The sequence below is a fragment of the Hylaeus anthracinus genome, unplaced genomic scaffold, assembly GCF_026225885.1.
Source record: "Hylaeus anthracinus isolate JK02 unplaced genomic scaffold, UHH_iyHylAnth1.0_haploid 11985, whole genome shotgun sequence".
Taxonomy (NCBI): domain Eukaryota; kingdom Metazoa; phylum Arthropoda; class Insecta; order Hymenoptera; family Colletidae; genus Hylaeus; species Hylaeus anthracinus.
Window position 1 is genome coordinate 6,246,363 of NW_026534333.1, and position 26,264 is coordinate 6,272,626.

At 40.1% G+C, this 26,264-nt stretch overlaps 1 protein-coding gene across 4 annotated transcripts in view; it reads right to left on the minus strand.

Moving 5' to 3' along the window:
* LOC128886815 (hemicentin-1) overlaps positions 1–26,264 on the minus strand; it is a 221,167-nt gene that overhangs the window by 22,866 nt on the left and 172,037 nt on the right. For 2 of the 4 annotated variants that reach the window (XM_054141986.1, XM_054141988.1), the window contains 12 exons: positions 24,183–24,367; positions 19,087–19,237; positions 15,340–15,451; positions 13,261–13,439; positions 11,419–11,763; positions 10,226–10,492; positions 9,406–9,762; positions 8,828–9,088; positions 7,975–8,232; positions 5,347–5,364; positions 4,536–4,676; positions 1,901–1,937 (listed from right to left, as the gene is read on the minus strand). In XM_054141986.1, coding sequence (XP_053997961.1) covers positions 1,901–1,937; positions 4,536–4,676; positions 5,347–5,364; positions 7,975–8,232; positions 8,828–9,088; positions 9,406–9,762; positions 10,226–10,492; positions 11,419–11,763; positions 13,261–13,439; positions 15,340–15,451; positions 19,087–19,237; positions 24,183–24,367 — 2,311 coding nt within the window. The remainder of the gene's footprint in view (positions 1–1,900; positions 1,938–4,535; positions 4,677–5,346; positions 5,365–7,974; positions 8,233–8,827; positions 9,089–9,405; positions 9,763–10,225; positions 10,493–11,418; positions 11,764–13,260; positions 13,440–15,339; positions 15,452–19,086; positions 19,238–24,182; positions 24,368–26,264) is intronic. The other 2 variants (XM_054141987.1, XM_054141989.1) reach the window with 1 other exon arrangement.

Consider the following 26,264-nt stretch of genomic DNA (forward strand, 5'->3'; position numbering starts at 1 on the left):
ACGTGCATTCAACCGTGGAGGAAGACTGGGCGAGAGACGGAAAGGGGAGAGCTGGAGAGAGAGCGATGTCTCGGCTTCCTGTGAGATCGGAGATTGGAGACAATCTCGTGCACACTACACATATCACGGGGTTGCTGTTACGTTAACTCACACCAATAAAGTCGATAAGTCATGATACCGATGATACGTACACGCGTTAAACGCCCATACACCGTCGAAGATCAGCGTTCATGGGGTGAAAAGTACGGTGGCATTTGGTGATTTATCGTAGAGATCGTAACGAGATTAAACTATGAATCTACGCATCGTAAAGTTTGATTTGTGTACAAGTTATGCCCATAAGTGGGTCGAATGTACCCCTAAACTAAATTCGACTGTTTCGTACTTTTTACGTATTTTTGTATCAAGTATCATCCGATGTCAGATTGTATAATCTATCCTCATCCACAAAACGTCGGAAACTTTTCCGTGCCACCGCTATCCACCATTCAAGCATGTGAAATCCCGGCTTTACCCTCAAACTTACCAATCACTTATAAATACATCCATCTCTACCTCGTGGTAAACCACCAATAGAAATACACATCGGATGAAATTCCACACCACGCGACAGAATACATTCAGACATCGCATTCAACACATTGGAAACACATTTAAATTATAATACACGATACTTATATATACAGCCAGTCCCATAAGTATTCGTACCCTTTACGTCTATCGAAGAAGTTTGACTAAATTAAATAATAGTTTTGATATCACCAAATCTGTTTTTCTTGTACTAAGTATATAGATCGGAATCGTGTAACACGCCATGTCTTTCTACTAGTTCTGGTCTTCTTAAGGATACAATAATTCTTGAATTTTATTTCGAAGCAGATTATTGAACATTCGTACTCGACGAACGAACATTTCCCCGTCGAACAACTGTTTCGTAGTTTAATTTGAATTATCACCCCGATCGCGAAGATGAAGATTTCGGTTCGTGACATGACGGTGTTACAGAATCCTCTTCAGATCCTCGGCTTGTTAAACTGTCGATACGATGAACCGATAATTCCATCGATCAATCGTATAACGAGATTTACCAAGGATGAGTTAGTAACCTGGGACCCTGCGGGCATCGTGGCACAGTAGCACATACAGCCGTACATGTACGGTAGACAGTGTTATATACAATGTGCTCCAAATTAATTCTACTAAATTATTAGCATACCGGTAAGCTGTCGTGCGCATGCGGTGGTTTCATAAAGCGAAAAATACGATTACATTTTCTTCCAGATAAGTTAAAGCAGCCAGGGATGGGATCAAGCATCTCGCGAGTAGGTTCAAGTCATGACCCGTTAGACTACAACTTCCTGTACGTGTCTCGAGTGTTTCCTTGATACGTGTATCTTTGTCATTTTCTTCGCGATGAAAGATATTCCCTTGGAAATTTTTTAATTACCCTCCAGATGAAGGATACCTCTCGAGAATTTGAATCGTTTTCTTCCAGAATGATCATTTCTCTTTAAAACTTTCATAATTTAATGTTCATCGCGCCTGAAGAAGTCGACGTCGAAAATCGCCGATAAACGTTAGATTGTGACTTATAATATTTCTTTGAAATTTTCGAAACTTGGATTCACGAAAGGTTTACCACCGAGGCACGAGACTCGATCCCATCCCTAGGAAGCACGTCTAATATAGCCACCATGCGGACGCAAACATCAACCGACCAGAAGTTGGGGTAATCTTTCAAAATAAAGGAGATCGGCGGGCAACGAAAGATGAATGGTGAGTGGCGAAACGACAAGAAGAAGAAGAACATCGAGCAGTGTACGAAGGGAAAAGAAGAAAGATAAACGTGAAGAGTGATAAGGGAGAAAGGGAGCGCCGATGGGTTGTATTTCGTACTTACTGTTCGCGTTCCTCCAGCTCGACCACCCGATTACTGTCTGTGTTTTGTTTAGCAAGTCCAAATTAAAAAGTAGAGCAGAAACGAATCAGTTTTTCTGTGTTAGTGGGAGACTACTGTACGAGACCGTTGCCAGCTGCTGTACCTCGAGGACTACGTTCGAATCCGAGCCTTGCGTTTAATTCGGGGTGTTCTTTTGAGTTTCAACTTCGCAGCGGCACGAATTTAATTAACGCCAACTAACTTCCGAGCTGGATCCCGTTAAATTCGCGAGCCACGTGCCGCTCTTGGAACGGAATATTTTTTTTCTCTACGCGAAAGAACCAATGATTTCGTGGACATTTTTAACGATTCGTTTCTTACGGATTTCTTTCGTTGTTGGAGGTTAAACCTATCAGACCTGGCGTCCACAATCGAGGACACAAAATTACCACACACAAGACACTGTCGTTTAGGACGAATGCCCTTATTTCTGCATACGAAAAAAGACCAGTTTTCCTCGAAGACTACACTATTAGAATTTAATACGAGAAAAAAGAATAATTCAGGTCTGAAAGGGTTAAAAGAAGTGTAGTTTATGTTGTATCGTTTGAAAATCGTGTTTCTTCGACGATGAGAGAAATAATTGATGTACGGGGAATAACTCGATATAAAAATTATTTCTTTTATTCGCGGATTCAGCTTTAAGTGTCTCTTCGGAATAGCGGAAGTTATAACTAGAAAAGTTGCCGTGGAGTTATGAACGTAATCTATAGATACTTTGGAATGCGAGAAACAAGTATGCAAGAAAAGAAAGGGTGCGCTGTACACCGTATAAAAGTTTCATTTAATTATTTCTACATGTAAACCTAACATTTATTTATTTACGACTAATAGCGGTTCAAATACAAATTGAGACTGTACAGTATCATCTTTGAATTGCGCAACAGCAAGAGTGAATGTCAGGGTTCAGTACAGTTTCAAAGATGCGTTGTTAAAGCGGAAAGAAAAATAGTAAAATCGCTGTAACGATAAAATTTAATTTGAAAATTACAAATCAAAGGGAACTCCTCCTCATTAATTACAGAAGCGGTTGATGTTATCTTTATAAATGTCCACGAAGTAATCGATAAGATTTGCATTTTTCCTCGTTTTCACAGCAACGCGGCACAGGCTCGTATAATTAATAATTTGTATATGTATATGTACTTGTTTTCACATTCAAATGAGAAATTCGCATTGTCCATCTACTTTATACGATTACGTAACATAATAGACATGCTCTTCTTGTAACTAGCATGAACTATGCGATAATAACAACGTAAAATAATGTATGCAGTGCATGATTTATATGCGAGTCTGGCTGCAGTCATCCGATCACGATACAAAGTTTTAATAACATGACAACTTCGTTACTAACAATACAGATATAGTGGTGCAATTAAACTTTCTTATTACATTGATACAAAAATAACAATCAAAGTTTTATCCATTAAATTAATGTTTGCATATAATTTTAATCACATTTTTTGTGCTGACACGTCAAGCTTAACATAAAGATTATTATTGACTGTTAAAAGCATTGTTATTAGATAGGGAAAAGATATATTTGCAGCCAGACTTAATGGCAATAAATGTATTTTTACAAACGCGTGATGTTTCGGTGTTTGGTATGACGAATTGTTGACACTTGTTTTCGTTTAATTTACTAGCGAGAAACTCGTGAAATGTAACGTTTGTGAATATATATATATATATATATATGTATCGTGCAAATCGTTAAAATTTTACGAATGCACGTGTGTTCATCGTTATGAATGGTGTTTGTTTTTAAAAGTGAATAACGTAACAAATAGTGCAACACGTGACCTACTAAGGAATGTATTGCGTTGCGTTGCAGGAACTGACTGTCATTACATTTTTTTTTTCATTTTTCAATCTCGATAATAACTGTTCTAGCAAATATGATCTATCGAATTTAATTCTTATGAGGTGGTGCTACGACAAATATGCATTACATGCTTGCTCTTGTCGATACCAACGAAAGAAGCTACTTCGTACTGTATACTGGTAAATTACATTGCTATGTTTACTTTACGAATTTGATAAAAAAAAAAAAAAAAAAAAAAAAACATGTAAGCATAATAATAATAATAATACGTGTAAAATCGGTTGTAGAAATTTATCAATGGGATTCGTATTTGTATCTAAACAACTAATTTAATCAATCACCTAAGTTTTGTGTAAAAATTGTGTGAAAATTACTCCAAGATTTTTCTGTTACTACATCGATCAAACTGTTCAAATAATGCGTATTTATCGTAAAGCGACATCCTGAATATAAGTGATGCCCATGTTGTGTTCGATGAATGTGAAGTATTTAGGACAACCATCGTTTATCGATTTATATGATTTTTTTTTAACTTTAGCTATCGAGTGTAGCTATCAAAACTTTGGACTGTCTTTCTTTAGACTCTTTTTCAAGGCATAATTTCTTCAGTTTTCAGAGCCATTACTACGTCTATTAATTTTCGTAATTATTTATACTGTTCATTGCGTGGTTACGATATCGAAGAAAGTCCATTGGATAGTCTACTTCATGCGAATTATTGTGAGTAGCAGATCACAATCACAAAATATGAAACAGAATATAACTTACATTTCATTTGGCTACGTTTGCGTCGGCAGACGATGAAGATCGCCACGCAGATGATTATTATCACAAGTATGAGGACGACCGCAGCCACGATGACGATCAAAAGGAGATTCCCTTCCAATTGGTGCCACCACGGTATATGACCTGGAACAAGCATCGTTTGACCAAGGTTAATTTGATACTTTGCACTCGTAATAATCGAGCGGATAAAACGATAGACGAATTCGTCGTCTAGAAATAATATAAATATTCAACGCGATACTATTTTGGTCAAGTAAGTTTCCGTCTCGAAATTTATGGACTTGAAAAATTTCGATCACGTCGACTTTACCGAGATTTCGCGCGATTGAAATTCCATGTTTACGCTGGCACGTATGAGGCTAGTTTTTGCTACGCGAATAACTTGGAAACTTCTATGTCAAACGGGGCAACTTTGGGACTGATCGACGCTATTTCACAGAACTCCTCGGCCGTTGGCAACCGAATAACAGAGTGGAATAGTTGCAATTCAAATGTCACCGGCAGCTGTGAAATAGTATTATAAATACGAAGCTAAGGCAGGCAATCTCGAGTGCTGGATTTTCATATTTCAACCTAAATTTAATCGTATCTCCTGCTTTGTAATATTTTACACAGGGGCCTATTATCGTGCGAGTTTATATATGTATACGACAAAGGTCGTTCAACTGATGATGAGCTAATTGAATATGGCATCGCTAAATTTAAGCACGAGACGTACTCCTAGCACTCGAAGTGTTTCAGTTCTTCAAAATATCTTTACTATGTTTAAGATAATAATTAAGGGAAGACTTACTTCTGTGTCCATGGTGAGCTAAGAAGGGACAGAGACTTTAGAACTTTCGTTTATATATAAATAATTTATTATATTATAAGTTGTCTGTTAAAATGGCCTATGTAGTATCATGCGATATTAACGTATAAAGTTCAACGTTTTAGACTCTTAGATATTTTCCAGTATTTTCTGCTACGATATTTCGTTATATCTCGTCGATATATACGAAATTACAAGATACCAACGAAGCTATTTCTATGAAAATTTTCGTAACGGAACCAGACAATGTTTATAGAGGATTCGTTTAATCGGTCGGATTTTCATATTCTCCCGGGGCAGTTTCATTCTCCGACGAAGAAATGATAACACTTAAGGAGTCGGAGGGTAAACGTCCCACTGGAGGGGTTTTGAATTATTTTGTCTATGTGATTCATACGTGAGCATTTCTTTGTCCCAAGGCGTAACCTCGGGAAAAGTGGTTCCCATTTGTCCAATAATATTCCCGTGCAACCGTAAAGATTAGTAAGAAGTTTCACGGAGGAAGAAATGTTCATGGAAATTTGTCTACGACGCGCTTTGTAAGGGTATCAATTGCATGAAAAATTTGTAGTCGATTTCGAGTTGGTTGGGCCAGCCTCGAATTATGAAACATGCAAATGACTTTGCAACACGGGAAATGCTTGTATTTAGTTTCGCTTCGTCAAAGCTTTGTGTTTGTTACCAAAGTTGTTTAAAATTCATGTTGCTACGTATTTACATAGAATTTTAATAAAACTATAACTTTTCCATCGTCACGATCCTTGTTCCATTAAACATTCACGCGCCACCTACATGCAATTAACGAATAAAGTGCGAATTTTAATTAAAAGGACTTCGAATGTTGTTCCATTCGACAGGAAATTCGTATCATGGGCGTTAACCTTACAAACACAGTGCCAAATTAATTATACTCCTAGTGATTCAACCTCCAAAATAAATGAGAAATGCAAATCGACGATGTATCGAGTTTAGCCGAATACATTGAAGTTACGAATTTAATGCAAATAACGACCATCGAGGAAAGATCTAATTTGTGAACTTCAGCTTCGGTGGTTACATGGAAACGTCAACGTAGTTGCGAGTCGCAAGTGTACGTTTCACTTTGAGTTCATTAAACTACAACTGTAAAGTATCAGGAATGATATTCTACTTCGAAATTGCTTCGGTAAATAATAATTCCTGGGCGAGAAGAATTACATCTATAATTTATTCAAAACGGTCTGAAAAATGCAATATCCAGAGTGATTAACTTTTATCTGAGAAGAATATTAAGTTCGATTGCCACTCTAATCGAGGAAATGAATTTCTCACTCTACGAATGGAGGCCATGAGAGACCAGAGCTTTTTTCAATAATGACTTTCCATGTATTAAAAACGTTACGTTAACGTGTAATGCTTGCAACGTCAATTTGTTATCGTAAATTAAATATTAATCGGTCACTTTCAACGTGAATGGAGATCGATCGCCTAAATCATCAAATTACTTATGCTTGTCTGTTATAAAAGATAATGATAACGCAGGTGCGACACGCTTTTAAACGATAATGTATCGTTCTCGGGAGAACCGTGTAAATTAGATTACAAAATTAGACCGCGGCCGAATAAAAGCAACGCGATCTGTCATTTTATAGGAAGAATAAGCGGACCAAGATTAAGGCAGCAAGATTTTATGCTATTGTAAGCCTGGTAAAGAAGGTTGTGAAAAAGTACCGGCTATATTTCGAAGGGTTCTTTAGTACTTCAATAAAATTCGTAAATCCGTTCTACTTTTCTCGTAACGTGTAACGGGAAACTTGAGAGGAAACTTTTGTCACTGCATTTTTTGAAAGCTCCCCTCAAGCTGCTTTCAGAGGTTTTTGGTTTCCTTAATCTCACGCTTTCAGACTCCTGTATCCTGACAATGTACGTTACACGGGAGTTATAGCCAGATGATGTGATACGAGAATTACGACTGGAATGTAATATCAGGCGACGTGAAATGACTATGGCGACGGAATTCGTTTAACGTAAAAATTCGCACTACTTCGGAATGGAATTTCTTTCATAATTAAATCCTAAGTTCCGAAACCGTAATAAATGGTCGCGAGTGCTTGTACTTTCGTTGAAATTGCATTCGGAATAATACACGTATTAAATATAATAATATACGGTAAATGAATGAAAATAAAAGTTACACATGATGCAAAGCAATTATGCAGGCTCGTAGACGTTTCAGAAGATGGTGCCGAATGCTACGTATCAAACAATATAATCTGCGTATTTAATACCGGTTGAGAGTTTAATACCAAACTCAATTAACTGAAAATCATTGATTATAGCTTTTGGCGTTCGATTCTGGAAACGACAGTATGCAATTTACAAACTAATTGCAACAATAACGCTTATTCAGGTAAAATAAACATTCAACGATAATACCTGTGAGCTTTTATGCAATTTATAGAATCGATTATTTAGCGAATGGAAAATATTATTTACAAATACAGAAACAGGTGTATAACGAATTGCTGCGTAATCTAAAATTCGAAAGGAAAACAATCAAATGTCGACAATTATTATTAGCAAAACGATACTAAGTCAAATTTAAGCCATTGCGTTATTCTTTCAACGTACCTGGAACGTCCCGTTCGCATGGGGTGGACTGGCCAATAGAATTGTTCGCGATACAAACGTATGTCCGGAAATTTGTCACCGATGTATCGAGTCGAATGTAGCTTTTCCCATTTCGCATCTCGGCGATCTGTTCCAACGTGTCGTTGTCATTCTTCAATGCCCAAACGAAATCGGTCTCCTTTGGATTAGCTATCGCAGAGCACACCACGTAATCCTCGCCGTCTATTCGTTCCTTTTCCACGTGACATTCGGGCTTAACTGTGAAATTGAAAATGTTCGAATTTGGCTGGTTTTAGACGGACACATCGGTGTCACATGAAACATGCACTAACCCAGTATTTCTCAAACTTCACCCTCTCGCTGGCCATCCCGATAAAGGGGAACATTGCTGAACCCCCGAGAGTAGAACTAACGCTTATTTAGTTAAAATTATCTCTCAACGTACTTCAAAATTAAATTTTAAACATCGGATGTAATTTCGTAGCAGTTCATTTACGCATTCCCGAGTGAAATTTAAGTCGCTATTTAAATTTTTGAGATGCATATTTAGATGGATTCATGGAATACGTTAATTCGCGTTTGTACGAGTTTCCTTTTAGTTTTAGCTTTAACGAGTACTCGAAGCTTCGAAGAGCTCTTGAACCATACGATTCGAGACCTCGATCATCAAAATCCTCGAAACAGTTTCCAAAATATCGAGTTGGTGACAGTTATGCAAAGGGAGGAATAAACGACTCAAAAAGACTATCTTTTCCGTAGGAAGTGTTCCGCTTTGGAGACCTAAATCTTCGTCAATATTTGAATGTCACTCGAAACGACTCGAAGCCAGCGGAGCAAATCTTTCTTTACTTACATTGAACATTCATGACCATGGAGATGTTTCTGCTTCCGTGGCGATTCAGGGCCTCGCAGTAGTAAGTTCCGCTGCTCCTTCGCGGCACGGGCACCTTCAAATCGAGAACACGACCTTCGACGATGGTATCCGTGGAGCCCTCCCGAAACCAGCGGAACGTCGGCTCCGGATGCGCCTTCGCGTTGCAGTTCACCGTTTCCGGTATCGTGTCGACGATGACGTTTATTATTTTCCTCGAGATCGTCATATTCTCCGGGGGAACTTGCGGGACAAAAATTTATCATCTGAAGTGGCCGTATTTTATCGTTTACACCCTCGTTTATGGCCGCTCTTCCGTAAAAATTCGAGAAAAAAAAAAACGAGGAACGTTTAGGTATTCATTTTTGAGAAGGTAAACGGCGCGGAGTAAAGTGATTTATAGCGCCGTATTCGCGCATCGATTTTCGTTGCTTGGTTAAAAGATATCCCATCTCGCATACTAAGCAAAAGGTGGGACGTTTTTTAATCCGCTCAGTCCCGAAGAGTTAAACGATCTCGGAGCCCTCGATCTCGCGGCGGTTAGATTCAACAGGACTTACATTCCACGTGAAAATGAGTGCTGCTTTTGACTCCAGGACCGATGCCGTTGCTGGTGCTCTCGCAAGTGAATTTGACGTTGTCTTCGACCCTGTCGAGCTGTCCGCCCGACCAGGCGGTCAAGTTCCACACCAGGGTCGACTGGATACTCTCAAAGTCGTTCGTTTGTGGATCGGGCGGATGATGAACGTTCGACAGATAGTATCGATTCGTTTTAGAGAAATCCATGGGTATGCCGTCCTTCAGCCAGGAAATATTGCAAATTGGCGCGCACTCGACCCAGCACATGATGCTAACGTTCGGGGAATTGTACACGTACCCGTGATAAGGAAGCAGTTTCTTGATAAAGGCTGGCGCCGCTATTGACAATCAAAGAACAAGTTCAGCCGCGTTTCCAAACGGGAACGGTGACATTGTTGCTGCCAGCCAGAGATAAGGAAACTCGCTAAATTTTCTACCCCAGAACACGCCTCCGTAATGGACGTTTGTTTAGAAGCTGTTGCTTGTAACCGTCTTTGGTATTTTTCGAGAAAGATTTTTTGCATAGCAAACATAGACAGAAGAGAAGAAATAATTACCGTAAATTTCCTTCGCTCCGTCATTTCAATTATTTTGCAAATTTACGACACTCCTACGTATTCGTTACCATAATCTAAGAACTTTCTCGCATCGCAAGAATATCACTTTATACACGTGCAACGTTATTATTCCGATCAAAACTCATCCTCAGACGTCCAAGCGATTTTAACGTCGCGCGAAAGACGTATCGCAGATTTATTCGTGCGGGAATTAGAAACTTTTTCAACTAACTTTACAACTCACCAGACACGTCGATAAACGTGGTGGCCGGATCCCCGTCGCCGGCTTCATTGTAAGCGAGACAAGTAAAGTTCGCTTCAGTTTCCAAATTAACCGATTCGATGGTAAGGGTGGCGTCGTTTTCATCCGGAAGTCTGTGAAGGCCTCGTAACCATTTGAAGCCAACTACCTTTGGGCGTCCTGGGTCCAGGACGAAGCACGTGATGGTCAACGGTCGCTTCTTTATTACCTGCTGAGGTTCGTACGAGATCGAGGCCGGGCCTGGTTTGTCTGTCGTTTGGAACAATAAGGAAATCGTAATTTGTACTTTACAGTTCCACTTTAACAATCTCTAGTTTCTAGTTCGATAATTCGAACACAGTGGAAAAGTTTGGTTGGCGGATATGGTGTTCGCTACCTGTTCGCGTGGTAATTAACCTATTCACTGTCAAGTACGAGATATCTCGTAGATTCTCGTAGATTGCAATTACAAACTAATTGGAATAATATTAAGTTTGAGTAACAATTGGCGATTACTCAAAGGATAAGTTTATAGGCTTTTGGGCCACGAATTATTGCAAAAGAAAATCGTAAATTTTCTTTTTAAAACAATAAAGTTTAATATCACTTTTTTATTATCAAAATAATAACCTAGATTACGTATCTGTAATAAATCTTGGGGTCCAAGGCAAAACTGAATGAGTTAAAAGGCGAATAGGTTAAAAGGTCGTTGATGAATTTTTTAGAGGGACACCGAGATAGGTAGGGGTACCGGGTAGGTATTTTGAAACTTGCTCGACAACAGAAAATATGTGACCGATATCAAGTATATAGGACTGTTATCTTTGAAATATTAGTGTGAACGTTTCAGGTCAAGAGGCGTAACTATTCGAGAATTCGGTCTGGAAATTCTGAATATCCAATTAAATCGTTTCACGTGTAGATCAGAAATATATATTCCGAACAAGGAAGCTTGGTTAAATCAGCAACGAAGGTACGCCTCCGTCTGAAATGTCTACTTTAGCAGTTCTGACAGGTCCGAGAAAATTCTCGGGGAACCTTCTCACCGTGTTCCATTTTCGACGACCCGAAGCGTCCTCACCTGTGAATCTTTACAAGGCAGAAAATAATTTAGATCAACGGACTGAAAAGTCTCCGAATGCGGGACCCGCCGGAAAAAAGATTGGATCGAGGGATTAAAAATTAAAGGAGCTTACAATGGACTATAACAGGCGCACTCGGCGAAAGTGGTCCCCAGCCAGCGTCGTTTCTGCCCTCGCAAGAGTAGTTCCCGTGAAAGGAACGTCCCACTGCTTCCAACAGCAACTTGCTCGGATCGATATCGCAGAAAATTAAAGATTCCTCGGTGGTCGTGGTGGTCGCGGTGCTATTTCTCGTGCAATCCGGAAGTTCTTTCAGCAGGTGCCCGTCCAAATACCATCGGACCGCGGTCAGGCTCGCTGGATTTCCAGAAGCAACTTCGCAGGTCAAAGAGACGTTCAAACGGTCCGCCTCGTTTACAGGTGCCTCCGGATCCATTATCACTTCGACCACAGGTTTATCTGAGGGCAAACAAACAGCCAGAGCGTGAGACGATGGATTATGATCGATTCCTTCGTGGCTCTGGGATAGGTCTGCCTTGAAATTGGTTCGCGAATTTTTCTTTTAGCCTGTCCTTCATTGAAAGCACCTTATCTGTATTTACTATGTGATGAGGAGCAATTTTGGGTTGGAACGACTCTGGTTCAGATTTAACACACATACATATCGAGTTTCGGATTGCGAACAGTGGTGAAATATGAGAACAATGGTGAAATTAAGATGTTTGTAAGCCTCGGGAAACGCTTGATTTCCAGTATGCACGAAGAAATATTTCTCTGATCCGCTGGAAGCTTCACAGGCCGTTCGACGCGCGTGAAGGGCCCAGTCGATTTAACGCCACATCAGGTTGGATAAACACGGGAAACAAGACAGCCGGAGAGTCGGGGGCCAGCGAAATACCCGAAGGAAAGTTTCGGGGAAAGGATCCAATCAGCAGATTGCCTGGAACATTTTTTATCTGCGGGGTAATCAAGATTTCAGCAAGTTCAAAACAAAAGAATTCGGGGGAACCGTCCGCGGAGTTTGCTCGGGAACGAGAAGAAGGAAAAACAACAATGGCGGCGTGGCGAGGGAGAAGGTTGGCGAACTAATTTTCTGCGTTCGAATTCTCGGCCCGTTTCATGAATTATTTGAAGAAAATACAACACCCTCGGGCGGTATTAAGCCTGCATTTAGGAGTTTATTGTATCGCCGTCGGGCTTACGGTGACGCGATGTTAACTTTCCAGAAAATGGAATGGTTGACCCACTAAACCAATAACCAGCCGAGGAGTACCTCGTTTAATCCACGACGATACATTAACGCCTCCCGCGGGGGGAATGAACTGTTCCGTTTTGATAAACCCTGGCTTCGTTTTGTACCTTTTTCGCTGCTCCTTTTCTTTGCTTTTCCACCTTCGAAAGCGAATAACGGAATATCTCCCGTTCGAGTTCACCGTTTTTACCGTAAGAAGAGAAATCAAACACGGGAGGGGATTTTAAAATAAATTATAATTTAAATTCAGAGTTGGATTAACGCTTGGTGAATAAATAGAGTCGGGACAGGCATATTCTTAATTTCCTTCTATTTCCAGTGAATAATATTTAATGCGTCGGAAAGCATCGCGACGTATTCGGCGCTGTTTCTTTTTGTACGATGCTTGACTAATAGTGAAAGTCCACGATTAACCGTTTGCAGTCCGATGTCGGTAATAGCGACTCGCTATTATACAAAGTTTCTCTGAGGACTCCTTTCAGACTGCGTTCATCGATCCAGCGTAGTCTATTTGGATTTGAATTCCTCTACCAAATGGAACTAATTGCAACGAAACTAACCCGTGTTAATTATCTTCCTAGCTCGGTGGGGCATTATGCAGCAATTATTTGACACAAATGGATCTTTTTATTTGGACGTTAGATAGAAAATGAACAGCAAATATGTAAATATAATAATATACAAATGTAATAAATAATGCTTACAAAACACGGAGACCTCAATGACGTCTTCCGAAACGGATGGACCAATGTTATTGTCTAGGATGCATCTGTAAGTGCCTTGATCGCTAGGTGTTGCATTTTTCACGGTGAGGTCCGTTTGCTCCGAAGTCCCACCGTCGTAATGGTCGTCGGTTAAAACTAATTCCTCGTCGTCTCGTAACCTGCGGAACAAAACAAAACGAACGCACAGGGTGTAATTATGTACTACGAAAATACCTTAATTTCGAGTTAGTATTCGTCTTTATACGAAATTATATTTTAAGATTGAAAATCTTTTTACTTTCGAATAGCCGAAATTCATATACCGTTATATGGTGAAAAGTGCTATGAGGCAATGAAATGGATGGGTAGTAACAGAATAAATATGTCCCGTAACACGGCTTGAAAAGAACAGCAAATAAAAAAGAGAACGCACAGTGTGATATTTCAGCGATCAAGCGGGACAAAACTAATGTGGTCGAATATTTCGGAACCTATTAGGTCGTCCACACGCGAAGCTGCTCGAAAGAAACGTAATTGGTTGTTGACTGAAGTCACAAACTAGTTACGTTGATTGGTTAGTAATGATTTTGAACATTTTTAGAAAAAGTATCTACCGCGTTTTTATAATCTAAATACATAACTGCGACTCGATTAAAAACGTACACGTGAATTGATTCCTGGCGCGTCGATAGAACCCTAAAAAGTTACGCCCGGTTTGTAGCGGGAGATAAAGTCTGTATTAAAAATAACTGTTTTGGATTCGTCGGGTTGATGAGAGATTTTTGTGAGAATAGTGGCTCGAATATCGATAGCCGATACCAGGCACGAGCTAACCGCCACCGAGTAATTCCAACAATTGATATCCCGGTGCTTTTGTAATTATTGCATTTTTCCAAGTGTAATCGCGTTTGTTCATTTTTATCGGACCGTGGTTTTGGAATTTCTTTTTCCGACGAAATACTCGCTCGCAAAGCCGACGCTGTGAATCGAATCCTCGCATGCGAGCCGTTACATGCATCAGTGTGAAATATGGTTTTTAGAGCGCGCTATAGAAATATATATAATAAATCATCCCGATAGATTCACGCCTTCCTATTCGGACGTTTCGAATGCTGCTGTTGAGTGATGTACGTGGATACTTGAGATCCTTGCTATTCAAGTTTTCCCTAACGCGAATACCGATTCTATCGTTTGATGACACGTTGATGCATGTGAGAGAAATTAAAAAATACATTTTTACATAGCTTTCATTTTCGTCTCATATTTTCACGTTTTCTTTTTTTTTTTTTCTTTGGGATATATTTCACCAAACAGAAATTGCGTACTCCTGTTTTATACGGCTTATTAACCCTTTGCACCCTAATATCGTTACACGGTCGATAAACAGTTTTACGATTACGTTACTTTGTAACTCGCAACAATTTTTTCTCGTAAACAGCACGGTATACGAACCGTGTAATAGCATCAATTCGAACATTTATTACAAGCTTTTAATCCTTTACTTTAACACTTTTTCCGATATTTTCGATATTATATATACGTGTATTGTGAATTGTCAGTTGCGACGTAAACGAAGGATATTTTTAATATTAAGTTGAAGCTTTTTAAAAGTTTAACTGGGTTCACACCTCGGAATACTAGCTTTATTTACGACTCGAAGAATCGTTACTGTGATGATACGACTCGCAGGAGTCAGCTGATCAAAAAAAAAAAAAAAAAAGTTAACAGGTAATAAACTGCGAACAGTTGCTTCGAATCCCATCTCAGTTTGCTGCAGAACTGCTCGTATAATTTATCGACTATACGGAGCTTTACAAGTGCTTCGACTAACCGCGATTACCCTTGTAATAAAATCGAATCGAAGTAGCAAGAAGTTAATCCACCGATAATAAAGATAGGGTGATACCGACGTACAGTCTACGGCGATTCCGCGGAAAATTATTCAAACAGAAGTTGGATACCAAACAAATTATTATCCTTGTCGAATTCTGTGTTACATATTTTTCTAGCCGAAGTTTTCCAAAGATCCGCCTTGTGTCTGTTCTGACAGTCAATATCGTAGATTAAAAGGAAACTCACCATGTTACTTTTATCAAAGTAGCTGGGTTGGCTTCGTAGTCGCAAAATAATATGAAATTTTCGGTCTCGTTGACGGTGATGTTTTCGGGTCTCATTCGAATTATCGGCGGATCTGCAACCAAATATCATACCAGTTAGTTAAAAATTTAGCGACCTATTCGATTATTCATTTATCAGCCTTAGATTATCGGGGAAATATTTATGAGATTTTAAATGTCTCGTCTACTCGAACGCGTTTAAACGAATCGCTGTGTCAATTGATCGCAAACTGCAGGTAATTTAATTAACGGTGCTTGAGCGAGAATCAAGGACGATTCAAAGAAGATTCGCGAGAAATTGAAAAAGTGACGTCGAGAGGGCCTCGTTTCGCCAAGGTTTTATGCCGAAGCACGTATCTTGTAAAAAAGAGCAACCTAAAAAATATGACGTCACAGAACACGCTGCCAAATTGAATGGTACCTATACTGTATCCGAAGAGAGGAAGAGAGACAGAAGATTGCTGTCTCCCGCGTGACAAACGGAACAAGAAGATAACAAATCGACGATACCACGGAGAAATAAAAGCGTCTGTTTATGAGAATAAATTTTTCTTTCAAATTGTCCGTTATTATGTACTTGTATTACAATCGGATTATATGATCCATAAAGGACCGAAGTGAGTTCTTTAAAACGTCGAAGAAAATGTTTGAAAAGATTTCATTCCCCGATAATTCTTTTCTACCGAGCAAGAACTGAAACGATTAATATTATTAAAAGGACAAAGAAACGATAAATTCCTCGTAGCGAAAGATTCCAGATACAAGAAGAAAGCGAAGAATTTGTGGTCTTTTAGCGCTGAAAAACGAAGCGTAAGTCCATGGAAGAATTTAAAAGTTTGAAGTATTTTCCAGCGGCGCAAATGAAGGCTGGGAAAATCCCCAAAGTATGATGCACGGGATATCGGGAAATATGATCTAGAATTTAAGGCGACAATCGCGACAGAAATATAGGGTGATATCGCATCGGCGAACAAAAAATCCCTCGTAAAAAAGTTAGTCGAAAATAAAATTGTTTGCACGAGGTTCTATCTTCGAAGAGATCGATTTCGAAGATTTATCAACAACAGGGGATTGCTATTTGTAGAAATAAATACCGACACTTCCACTCGTAAACATTGACGAGTCCATGCTTCGATTTCCATAATTTCCAGTGGCTTATCATCGTTGTAGGAGAAGGGTAGGAAAACAGCATCGACGTCAAAGCGGAGGGTCGACCCGCGGTTTCTATTTCCGAAAATATGTCGTCGTCTGCGGAACGTCTGGGATTAAAACAACGCGCGTGCACGTAGAGAAGTCCTAGTAAGTTCAGAGCGCAGGTTCGTCCGCGTTCCGAGATATGTTTAAACACGGGCAGCGCAAAATGCCGGGCATAAAACAAAACTCCCGTAAGTACGTAGTCGCGAGAGTGGCATGTCTAAGGGGAAGAGAAGTTGGAACATCGCCAGCTACGAGTTTCTCGTTTCCAATCCGTAGATAGCTTTCGTGCCTGGGTACAAAACGAAACTTCCACCGTCGCTCCGCGACGTAACTGGAAACATCAACGAGATGTACGGCTATCTATCTTCCTTTTTTCCTATCGCTGTACCAAGATCTCTCGGTCCCGGTGCACGTAATTGAAAGATACAAGAAGTTGCTTATAAGCGACGGGATTATCGGGATGTCCATCGAGATTTAACGCTTTCTCGCCATCGTTATCGCGAAATCGGACCCGAAGACGCGTTCATTCCCCGGGACAGAGACCGTAGCTAGGACTTCTGAATCAGATTTTTGGTCGAGCGTGTTGGCTTCGTCGAAATCTTTTGAATCCATTCGCCGCTTTGAAAATCGTGATTTTCAGCGCGAGGTTCTTAACGAACAACCGAAATTGGATACCACATCGGTACTAGATAAATTTCTGCATCAGACATACAGGGTACGAATACTTATGGGACTGACTGTATGCACTTTACAATATTTATTCAAATTTATAGTATAATTTCAAACTCATTTCAAATTCCTATAACATATGGCGTACCGGAGTTTTCGAAACGATGACGATGGAATAATCTGTAAGGAGCGTACCTTGCGTTTTCCTTTTGTTACAAACGGACGGACGGCGAGAATTGGATTTTTCGAGATTTTGTTGAACGACAGAGTATTGGATGGACATAGAAGACGCAAGATGAGTACTAACTAAACAAGCCATATTTATTAATGCGGTGGAATCACGGGAACGGAAGTGCAATACGACCAAACGAAAATATTCGAACAGAAAACAAACGGGAAATAACGCTTGTTTAAACTGAACATAAAATCTTGGTGTTTCAACGACAAACAGTGATGGGAATAATCAATAGTATCGGCCACCGTATAAAAGAGACATTCCATATTAAACAGTTTTAATTGGTAACAGGGTACGTGTCTATTTTTATAAACAAACTTGTACTCCAGAATGAAACTCTCCGGAAACATAAATTACATCATTGTTACTTATCATTTATACCGATTTTCTTGTCACCAAAGTAGTCTGTCTGAAAATAGAAAGGAGATACTTCTCAGACAATGTTGACGTATTTCAAAATCGATCCAAATAAATACCGATTGAAACATTATTTCTGATTATAATTTCTGATTATAATTTTTCATTGCTCCATATTGGGTGGCGCGAACGATTGAATATAAGAGTAACTTTTTTTTTTATATTCGAACTCTCGTTGAATTAGTATCGATCTACTTCGGTTAATTAAAATCATGGTTCTAGCCCTTCGTTCGAGGTGAAAAAGCAAATTGAAAAGGTTGCGATACAACACGAGTACATGTATACGCACACATCCGCGATCAGGGTCCGTGTGTAGTGTAACTTAATTTCAACCGAACTATATCGACCTTTGATCGAGAATCGTGAAAAAAAAAAATTGGGTGGAAGAATTGTCAAGAACGTTATGTACTTTTATTCGTTCGGTTCGCTAAAGCTAAATTAAAGGGAACTCGTTACGACCTTTTCGCGAATCGAGTCGTTCTCCCAGAGGAAAAATATCCTTTTAATCGTAGCTTTAGTTTCTCGTATCTTCGCGGGAGACAAGTGTACGAGAATCATTTGTCTGCAACGTTTCGACGACAATGCCCTCGACGGTTGGCGGGAACTTTATTGGAAAATTTATCCCAACGCAATCGTAAAAGGAAACTATTTCTTTCGAAATAAATCCGCGGAGCAAACAAGAATTTCCTTTTATCTCTTTTCTGTTTGATTTTGTATTTGCGATCACTTGTTCGAGATATAGAATTAATTATATTTTATTATTTTGTTTACGTGGACTACTGAATTTCTTTCTGGCGACGATAAATGGCTGATATATTATTTCGCGACAGTACGAATCGTGCCTCTCTGGTAAAAGAAGAATATGTTGTTGCTTTCGACGAAAGAAAGAAGCTAATTACTTCTGAAGAGGAACGCGGGTCGAAGCGTCGAATAAACATTGAATTGAGGAGAGGAAAAGTTGCATATTAAATTGAACCTGGTCTCGGTACCAAAAGAAGACAAATTATACGACTCCTAACGTTGAGGTTACTTGATTTTCTCAGAGATGGTATTAATGTTAAGAAAAAGTATATCAAACATTTATAGAGAATATCCCATGCGGCCGTGTAAAAAGGAAATGGAAAGAGTACGTGGGTTCGTTACGGCAAATGAAGGGAACGGAAGCGCTGGCGAAAGTTATGTCTCACTTACATAAAACTTCAATCGTAGTCGTCTCTTTCATCGGTTCCAGGTTGTCGGAACGTGTAACCGAGTTCTCGGCGTAACACTTGAACGTTCTACCGTTATCGTATTCCGAGGCGGTAAAAGCTAGGTAACTTATAGTTTCCGACGTGCCATCGTCCTGCGAACAAAAAGCATTAAACGTTTATTAAACTACCACGACATAACGTTAACAAGCGTTCGGTCGGCCCACGGACTGTTAATGCCGAAACTCTCGCAGGGAAATAAACTTGAGTTATTTGGCATTGTCGAGTATTCGTGTTACATCGTGCGATGATTAGGATTGTGTTATACCAATCTCACCGAACAGAATCAGAACTTGGGGGTCGAAGCACTCAAATAAACCCCATTTCGACTACAATTGTCTTCCTCTACTTTTGCGTTTGGCATTTCATTAATAGCCTCTGTGAACGGTTCTTCGACGCGACTTCATTTTATAACCAATCTCCAAAATCTACTCGTCCGTTTCGCGAAACGCGCGCGTTCGTGGTCGTTTCATATTTCTTCGGAATTCAGTTTCATGCCTCGTTGCCAGCGGAGAAACGAATACTCTGTATGCTTTTTCGTGGAACGCAAAAGCGCAACAAAAAAAGAGGAGCGAAGGAAACAAAAAAAAAAAATTGCTATAGAGGATGCGCAGCAATCGGAGAACACAGTGTTTGCCAAGCCATCGCTTTAATTATTTCGTGTTTTTTCACAGACCCGTCGCGGCTGTTTGATTATCTAAACCAGGTCTTCTTAAGCTATGGGTCGAAGCGAAATCTTGGGGTCGCGAGATTTTAATTATTTTTATTTATTCGGTAATTATATAAACTACTGGACAAAATTAGCGGAACATTTTTGTAAATGTTCATAATTATGAGAGTTTCAACCGATTTCGGTGAAACTTCGTGAGAAGTAGTCTTCGAGTGTCTTCTGAGTGTGTGCAAAGTTGGATTATTATGAACATTTACAAAAGTGTTCCGCTAATTTTGTCCGGTAGTTTATTTATATCTATTGAGAAAGAAATCAAAATCATCGTCGTGAATGAAAAAAGTTTAAGAAGCTCTGATCTAAACTAATCCCGATATCACGCTGTTTTCGTTGCGAGCATGGTAAAAAATCGCTAGGCGACCAGACGAATACAGAATTAATCAGTTTTCTTCCAATCAGCGGCTGATCGTTTGAGAAGCGCGGCATTGGCAACGAGAATTCGATAATCGTTTGAACGTCCGCAGAAATAGAATTGAAATCCAGTTCTGAAACGAGTCGATTCTATTTCGCTAGGTATACGCGGTGCACGTGTATGTAAGTAGCAGGTACGGTGACCTGAAAAAAGTATCATGCGCGGAGAGATAAATTCGAGCCTGGATCGAATGATTGTAGCTTCGTTTAGGAGATGTGTTAACGATTGTTGTGCTGATTTTTCGCGATTGTGATGCTGCTGTTTGAAGGTCAGGAGATAAAAAAGTGAAAAAAGAAAGCGCACGGACATCAAAGTTGTTCAAACGGATCCACTTCATCTCGCGTAGACCGCAGTGATTGCATCGGCGAGCGTTTGCGGCATGTAATTACTTGGCTCTATGTAAATTCTGTCTGTTGCCACGTACAACGCCGTACGATTAGGTCATTACGCCACTCGTGCCATAATCAGGCACTCGATAAACAATGCTAATTATGATACTGCGGCGCGCGCATCGACCTACAAGTACAAATCTATGCACGTGACTGACCGACTCATATTTCATTTCGAGCGATTAACGTCTCGTTATGGAAACGAGTTCGATCGAAAATGGGCTAATAGTCGTTAGGATAAAATTTTCGAAAATTGTATTTGAAGAAATTTAGAGTCTGTACATCTAAAATTATAGCTTGAAAATAATTACACAACCGACGCTAGAAACTTTCTCCTTCGGTTTCTTTCCAATGAAGGAAACAAACGTTCGTTACGTGCTTGAAAAAAAAAAAAAACTGCTACGAATCCGCTATGCCGCAACCCTAGTTCTTTGTTAGAAAATTTAGGACGCAATTACACGTAATGGCGGTCGTGGGAAAGACGATCGAGTGGAGACGCTTCTTAAAAAGTGGGCAAGTAAGGTGATCCGATTTCTTATTCAGCGATCCAAGTTGAAGTGACTTTATAGCCTTAGATATTGCCATAATGGATTTATGATGGCGGCGAGGCATACAGATTCACCGTATACGTGTTAGCGTTATTACGCAGCGTCGCGGGGAGCGAAATGACGCGTAATGATTTTCCGATCCGACGAGGCTGGAACACTTTACTCATCTGTGAAACCGCTTTTTCATACGCGACTAAGAGGACTCGATTCTGTTTCGCCAAGGACGTATCGATAACCGACAGTCGATTGGTTCACGGTTCATCGTCAAACGACTGTCCGAGACGTTGGTAGTATTTGATAGATCTGCGAGAGAAATGATATTTGCGACGTAAATATCATTTTAGTATTTAAGTAATCATAGTCTGAAACTTTTCTTTTGTAACCGTAATTCGAAACTGTCCATATTCGCGTAGACGGAGCTGCGATACGATGTACCCGTTTTTCACTCTCGGCCAAAGTAACGAAAACCTCAATTGCTAAATACAACGACTCCATAAACGGTTTCGACAACGGTGCTAAACGAATTAGTTCGAGGCGAACAATTTGACCGAAATCCACGCGAAGTATGCCGAAAACGTCGACCAAATTTGAATAATTGCTTTCCCGCCTCAAGTATTATCAACTGCAAATTCTGTTTATTCAGCGCGGGAAGTAGTTTATTGCTCGCGAACTCGCTGCGGGGGACATCAAGTCGGCTTATATAGCGAGCGTGGTACTTTCTTCGTTAAAATATGTGTTCGAGTAGACGTTTAGGTGTGTCGACGCGACTGTGGAAATTGCAAACCGACGCGAAGCGGTGCACCGCGTCATCGTGACGGATCGCAGCTCGAAATTTATTAAAATTTATTCGGTACTTTGATCTCGACACTGCGCACCGCTCCAGTTGATCCGTACCACAGTTTATTATATTTTTTATTAGGTTGCACGGACACGAGTCGAGAAATAAAAATAAAATAATACTTGCTTATTCCACGGATCGCAGTCTCGAAGAGGAAGCTCGAACCTGGAGTACGGAAAATGATCGACTAGGTGTGGAATGATCCAGCAGAATTCGATAGAGTAATCCTCGGAATGATAACAGTCGGGCACATCTATTCCGAAACTAATAGATTTCGAGATATTCGGCTAGGAAGGTATTAGAATTTCGATCCTGGTACTGACACGTCGTGTGTGCCTCTCGACACCTTGGATGTACGTAAATAAACAGTAGACAGTGTTGTAACGCCCCAGTAGAAGCAGAATATCAGGAGTAATTCTCTGTTTGAAAGGGGACGGATTCAACGATCCGTGGTTCAAGGCCATTCGAGATCCGGATTAGGCGTGGAACGTTTGCACGACCTTCTAATTGCCCTTTGACAGCGAGAATGACACTCTCCTAGGGCGTGACATATTTGAAACAGAAACGTGATGTTTACTCAGTGCGCTGGTTCTATCCAAAGATATATTACGGGATCTCTAAAATCCGCTCTACCGTTGGGTTGATCGAGTGCGCGGTGGATGATTGTTGGACGATCAGTTTCCATCTACGCGTACTTCTTACTGACTACCCCTTGACAGCGAGACTGACAACCTGCTAAACCACGACGTATTCGAAACAGGAACATGACGTTCGCCTTATACCCTGGCTCTATACAAGCTGGCTTCATACGAGCTCTACCATCACGTTGAATTAGACTGTTGCGCATGATTATTGAATGTTCACAGTCTATCTAAATGTATTTCTTACTAATTACTAACTCGACGGTGGTACTGACGGTCTTCTATTCTCGATAGTCTAGACAGATAGGTTCTCAACGAAGCATTTCGAGGAAATCCTGCGTAATTCGTGAATTTTTCACGGACTCTATTTCTTATGTATAAACGCTATGCGATAAAGGGTTAACAAAATGGCGCCCTTTGAAGGAACAAAAATTGGATTTTCAGCACTAAATTTGCAACTTTACCCTGGCATAAAAGAATACATTGCTGATATCGACATAATCTCGGTTCACGCGATGCTCTTACTTTATATGTATATGTATGCAAATGCGTAAATTGGTGTAGCAGTTTCCGCGTCGCCAGTTTGAAAATCGTTTTGAGAAGAACACGTTTGATGTTTTTTTAGACCGTACAGATTAGAATACCCAATTTGGGATGCTTAAAGTTTCCAAACGAGAACGAGATACGCTCACACCGTTACCGATTTCGAAAATACGAATCAGAGATAATCTGGGACATCTTGGAGCGCGTTTGTATGGACGAGGAAGTAGAGGTTTCTCGCTCGTGTAGTCCTATTTCGATATTAGTTCGTCTGTATCGTTCTTATCCGCTTATTAGCCTAGGATAGATTCTATCCTATAACTATAGAATAGGATCTAGTTTCTCCCGGGACTCGAGAAAGGGTCATCGCACGCATTGCTCTCCCAGCTCATTCCCAACTGTGCGAGTATCGTTGTCATGGACCTTAGACCAGGTTTCGCCCATGGGTCGCAATATCTCTATCCCCTCATGACTCGGATCGGGGTTTTCAATCTTTGGTCTCCAGGGTACGTACGGATGCGTGTAATCCTCTCTGACCAGGAACGGGGTTTCCACCTATAATATTAGGTTGTACCACGCGAAATCACCGTTTTCAGAGGTCGAAATGAAAGCGTTGCGTTTTCCAGAAATTTAATTTTTATAATTTTGTTATATTTTTCGCGCTCGAGGACCGCGGAGTGTTGAAAGAATTCTAAAAGTATTATCATTTGTACGATCCTTTGAAACCTTTATCCCGAGAAAAAGAGGATGCGAAGGAGTCGTCGTTTTCCGGCTATCAGACGTGACTTCAACGTAATTTCAGTTCCTATTTAAGGGTAGCGAGAGTTGAATCGCGAACGTTCCTGGAAATATCGACTGGTACCATCAAGATTCAGATGGAACGTTAGACATCGATTTTGCCGCATTAATTTTGCAAGAGAGACTAATTTCCGAGACGGTACTCACATTCTCGTGCACTTTCGTCTCGAACATCTCGAATCTGTCGTTGCTTTCGTTCAAGTAGTCGGTGCCGTTCTGCCAGGTGACGTTCGCAGCTGGTCTCGCTGCTCGTACGGTGCACTGAAGTAGGATCTTCGTTCCTTGCACGGCGTGGCCTACCACTCCGTTTAAATCCATCTTCAGAGGTCGCACTGGAAAAGATGTCGCGTTGTTAAATTATTTAAACCCGTTCCCAGACCTTATTCCCCAGGAAAGAGTTAACCCTTTCAGACCCGACGTTCACAATCGAGGACATAAAGTTTAAAAAAGTTTTCCTCGAAAACTACACTATTAGGATTTTTTTCTTAATATTAAGATTGAAAATATTTTTATAACAGAATAAATATGTCCCGTTACACAGCTTGAAAAGAACAGCAAATAAAGAAGAGCCAACGAAGCAACCAAATAAGCATAACTTTATTTCCGTTTTCATGCTTGAAATTTTCATAGGACCTCGATTCGTCGACAACCTGCGATGCCTTGCTTATAAAAACCATTTAAATTTCCCTTTAAGTGATGCGCGCCAGACAAGGGCGGAAACCCCAAGAAAATAAACGATAAGTCTCGTAAAGGATGCATTATTCAGAAAATCCAATTATCGTGTTACGCGGACTTGACAGTAATGCAATCTTTTCCCGTCGCTCTTTTTCATCTAACAGCAACGCGAAGCTGCAACTGATTCATGATACGTTCTCTGTGCTCTGCTCACGTACACACCCGCGCAATGTCAATTTGGACCCGTATGGACGTATCTAATGCAACGCCCACGCTGAGCTCCTGTCTGCGTCTAGCGTCTCTTGCAGGAATAATATTAAAGTGTATAAGCACGAAGGTGTGACGGCTGGAAAGAGGCGGAGGGTAAGGTTGAGAAGGAGGTGGTCGCATAATGCGGCATCGATGGCTGGACGTGGCATTTTAGGAAGCGAGAAAAAGCGGCGACGTTGTTGCAGAACTTCCCAGGTTTTATTTTCATCTACAAGTATTAATTTGTAACGTGTGACATTTTTTGGCTTGCAATGGATGAAACTTTTAATCGAATGTTTTCAGACCAAAGGAAGAAAATGTACGAGATTTATTTGGTAGTTTTCTGGTAGATTATGCTAACATACATCCACTCATACATCATTTTTTAATAATATTGGGCTGCTCGGAAAGTTCCTGTCGATTTTTGATAGGTGGTACAGGTCTGAATATATCGAAATGGTTGAAAACAAATAACATGTATACATCCCTTAAAAGGTGGAACGGTTGTGAAACAAAATGGCACCTATGTAATTCAATAAATACATGTGTATATATTACATGCCTTTGAATTTTTCGTAGAAACTGCCACGAACTTTCTGGCCAACCTAATATTTTTGCTACGACGAGCAACATCGTTTAGCTCTCTATCTGCTAGTCCTGTTTATCAGGAATACCTATCTAGCGCACTCTGCCTTGGGCTGATGCTATTAATCGTTTGAATACTCTGTTCAAACTAATTATGGTCAAACTAATTACTAATAAACTAGAGAGTAATTGGAAACTGTTCAAACTGTTAATAGCGTTACATCTGAGTGTACTAAATAAGCGTCATCGATAAATTGAACTGTCAGATCCAAGATGAAACGTGGTAATATTAGAATTTTTGCTAAAAAAAACTACACTATTAGGATTTTTTTTCTTAATTGTTCCATACTAACTTTAGTCCAAGTTAACTAAAAAAAATAATTCAGGTCTGGAAAGGTTATAGTACATAGTAATTCCAAACAACAGTGAATTAAACAATTCCATGGTTCATTTGTGACTCGTCTGTGTATAAATACCATTGCAACCGATTAAAGGCAACGAACACCTAGATAATTTTTGTACCCAGAAATAGCTATCGCTAACGAGACCGCACGAGACACCGTGTATTGGACAGGACTGCATATTGGATAACTGTACAAATCGAAGTTTGCAGGATGTCCAATAATAGAATCAATCGATTCGCAAGCTGGTTTTATTTCTCCATTCGGCGTTGGTCACGTTTTGGATTCATCCCTTTTTCGTTAATACGCTTAAACGTCC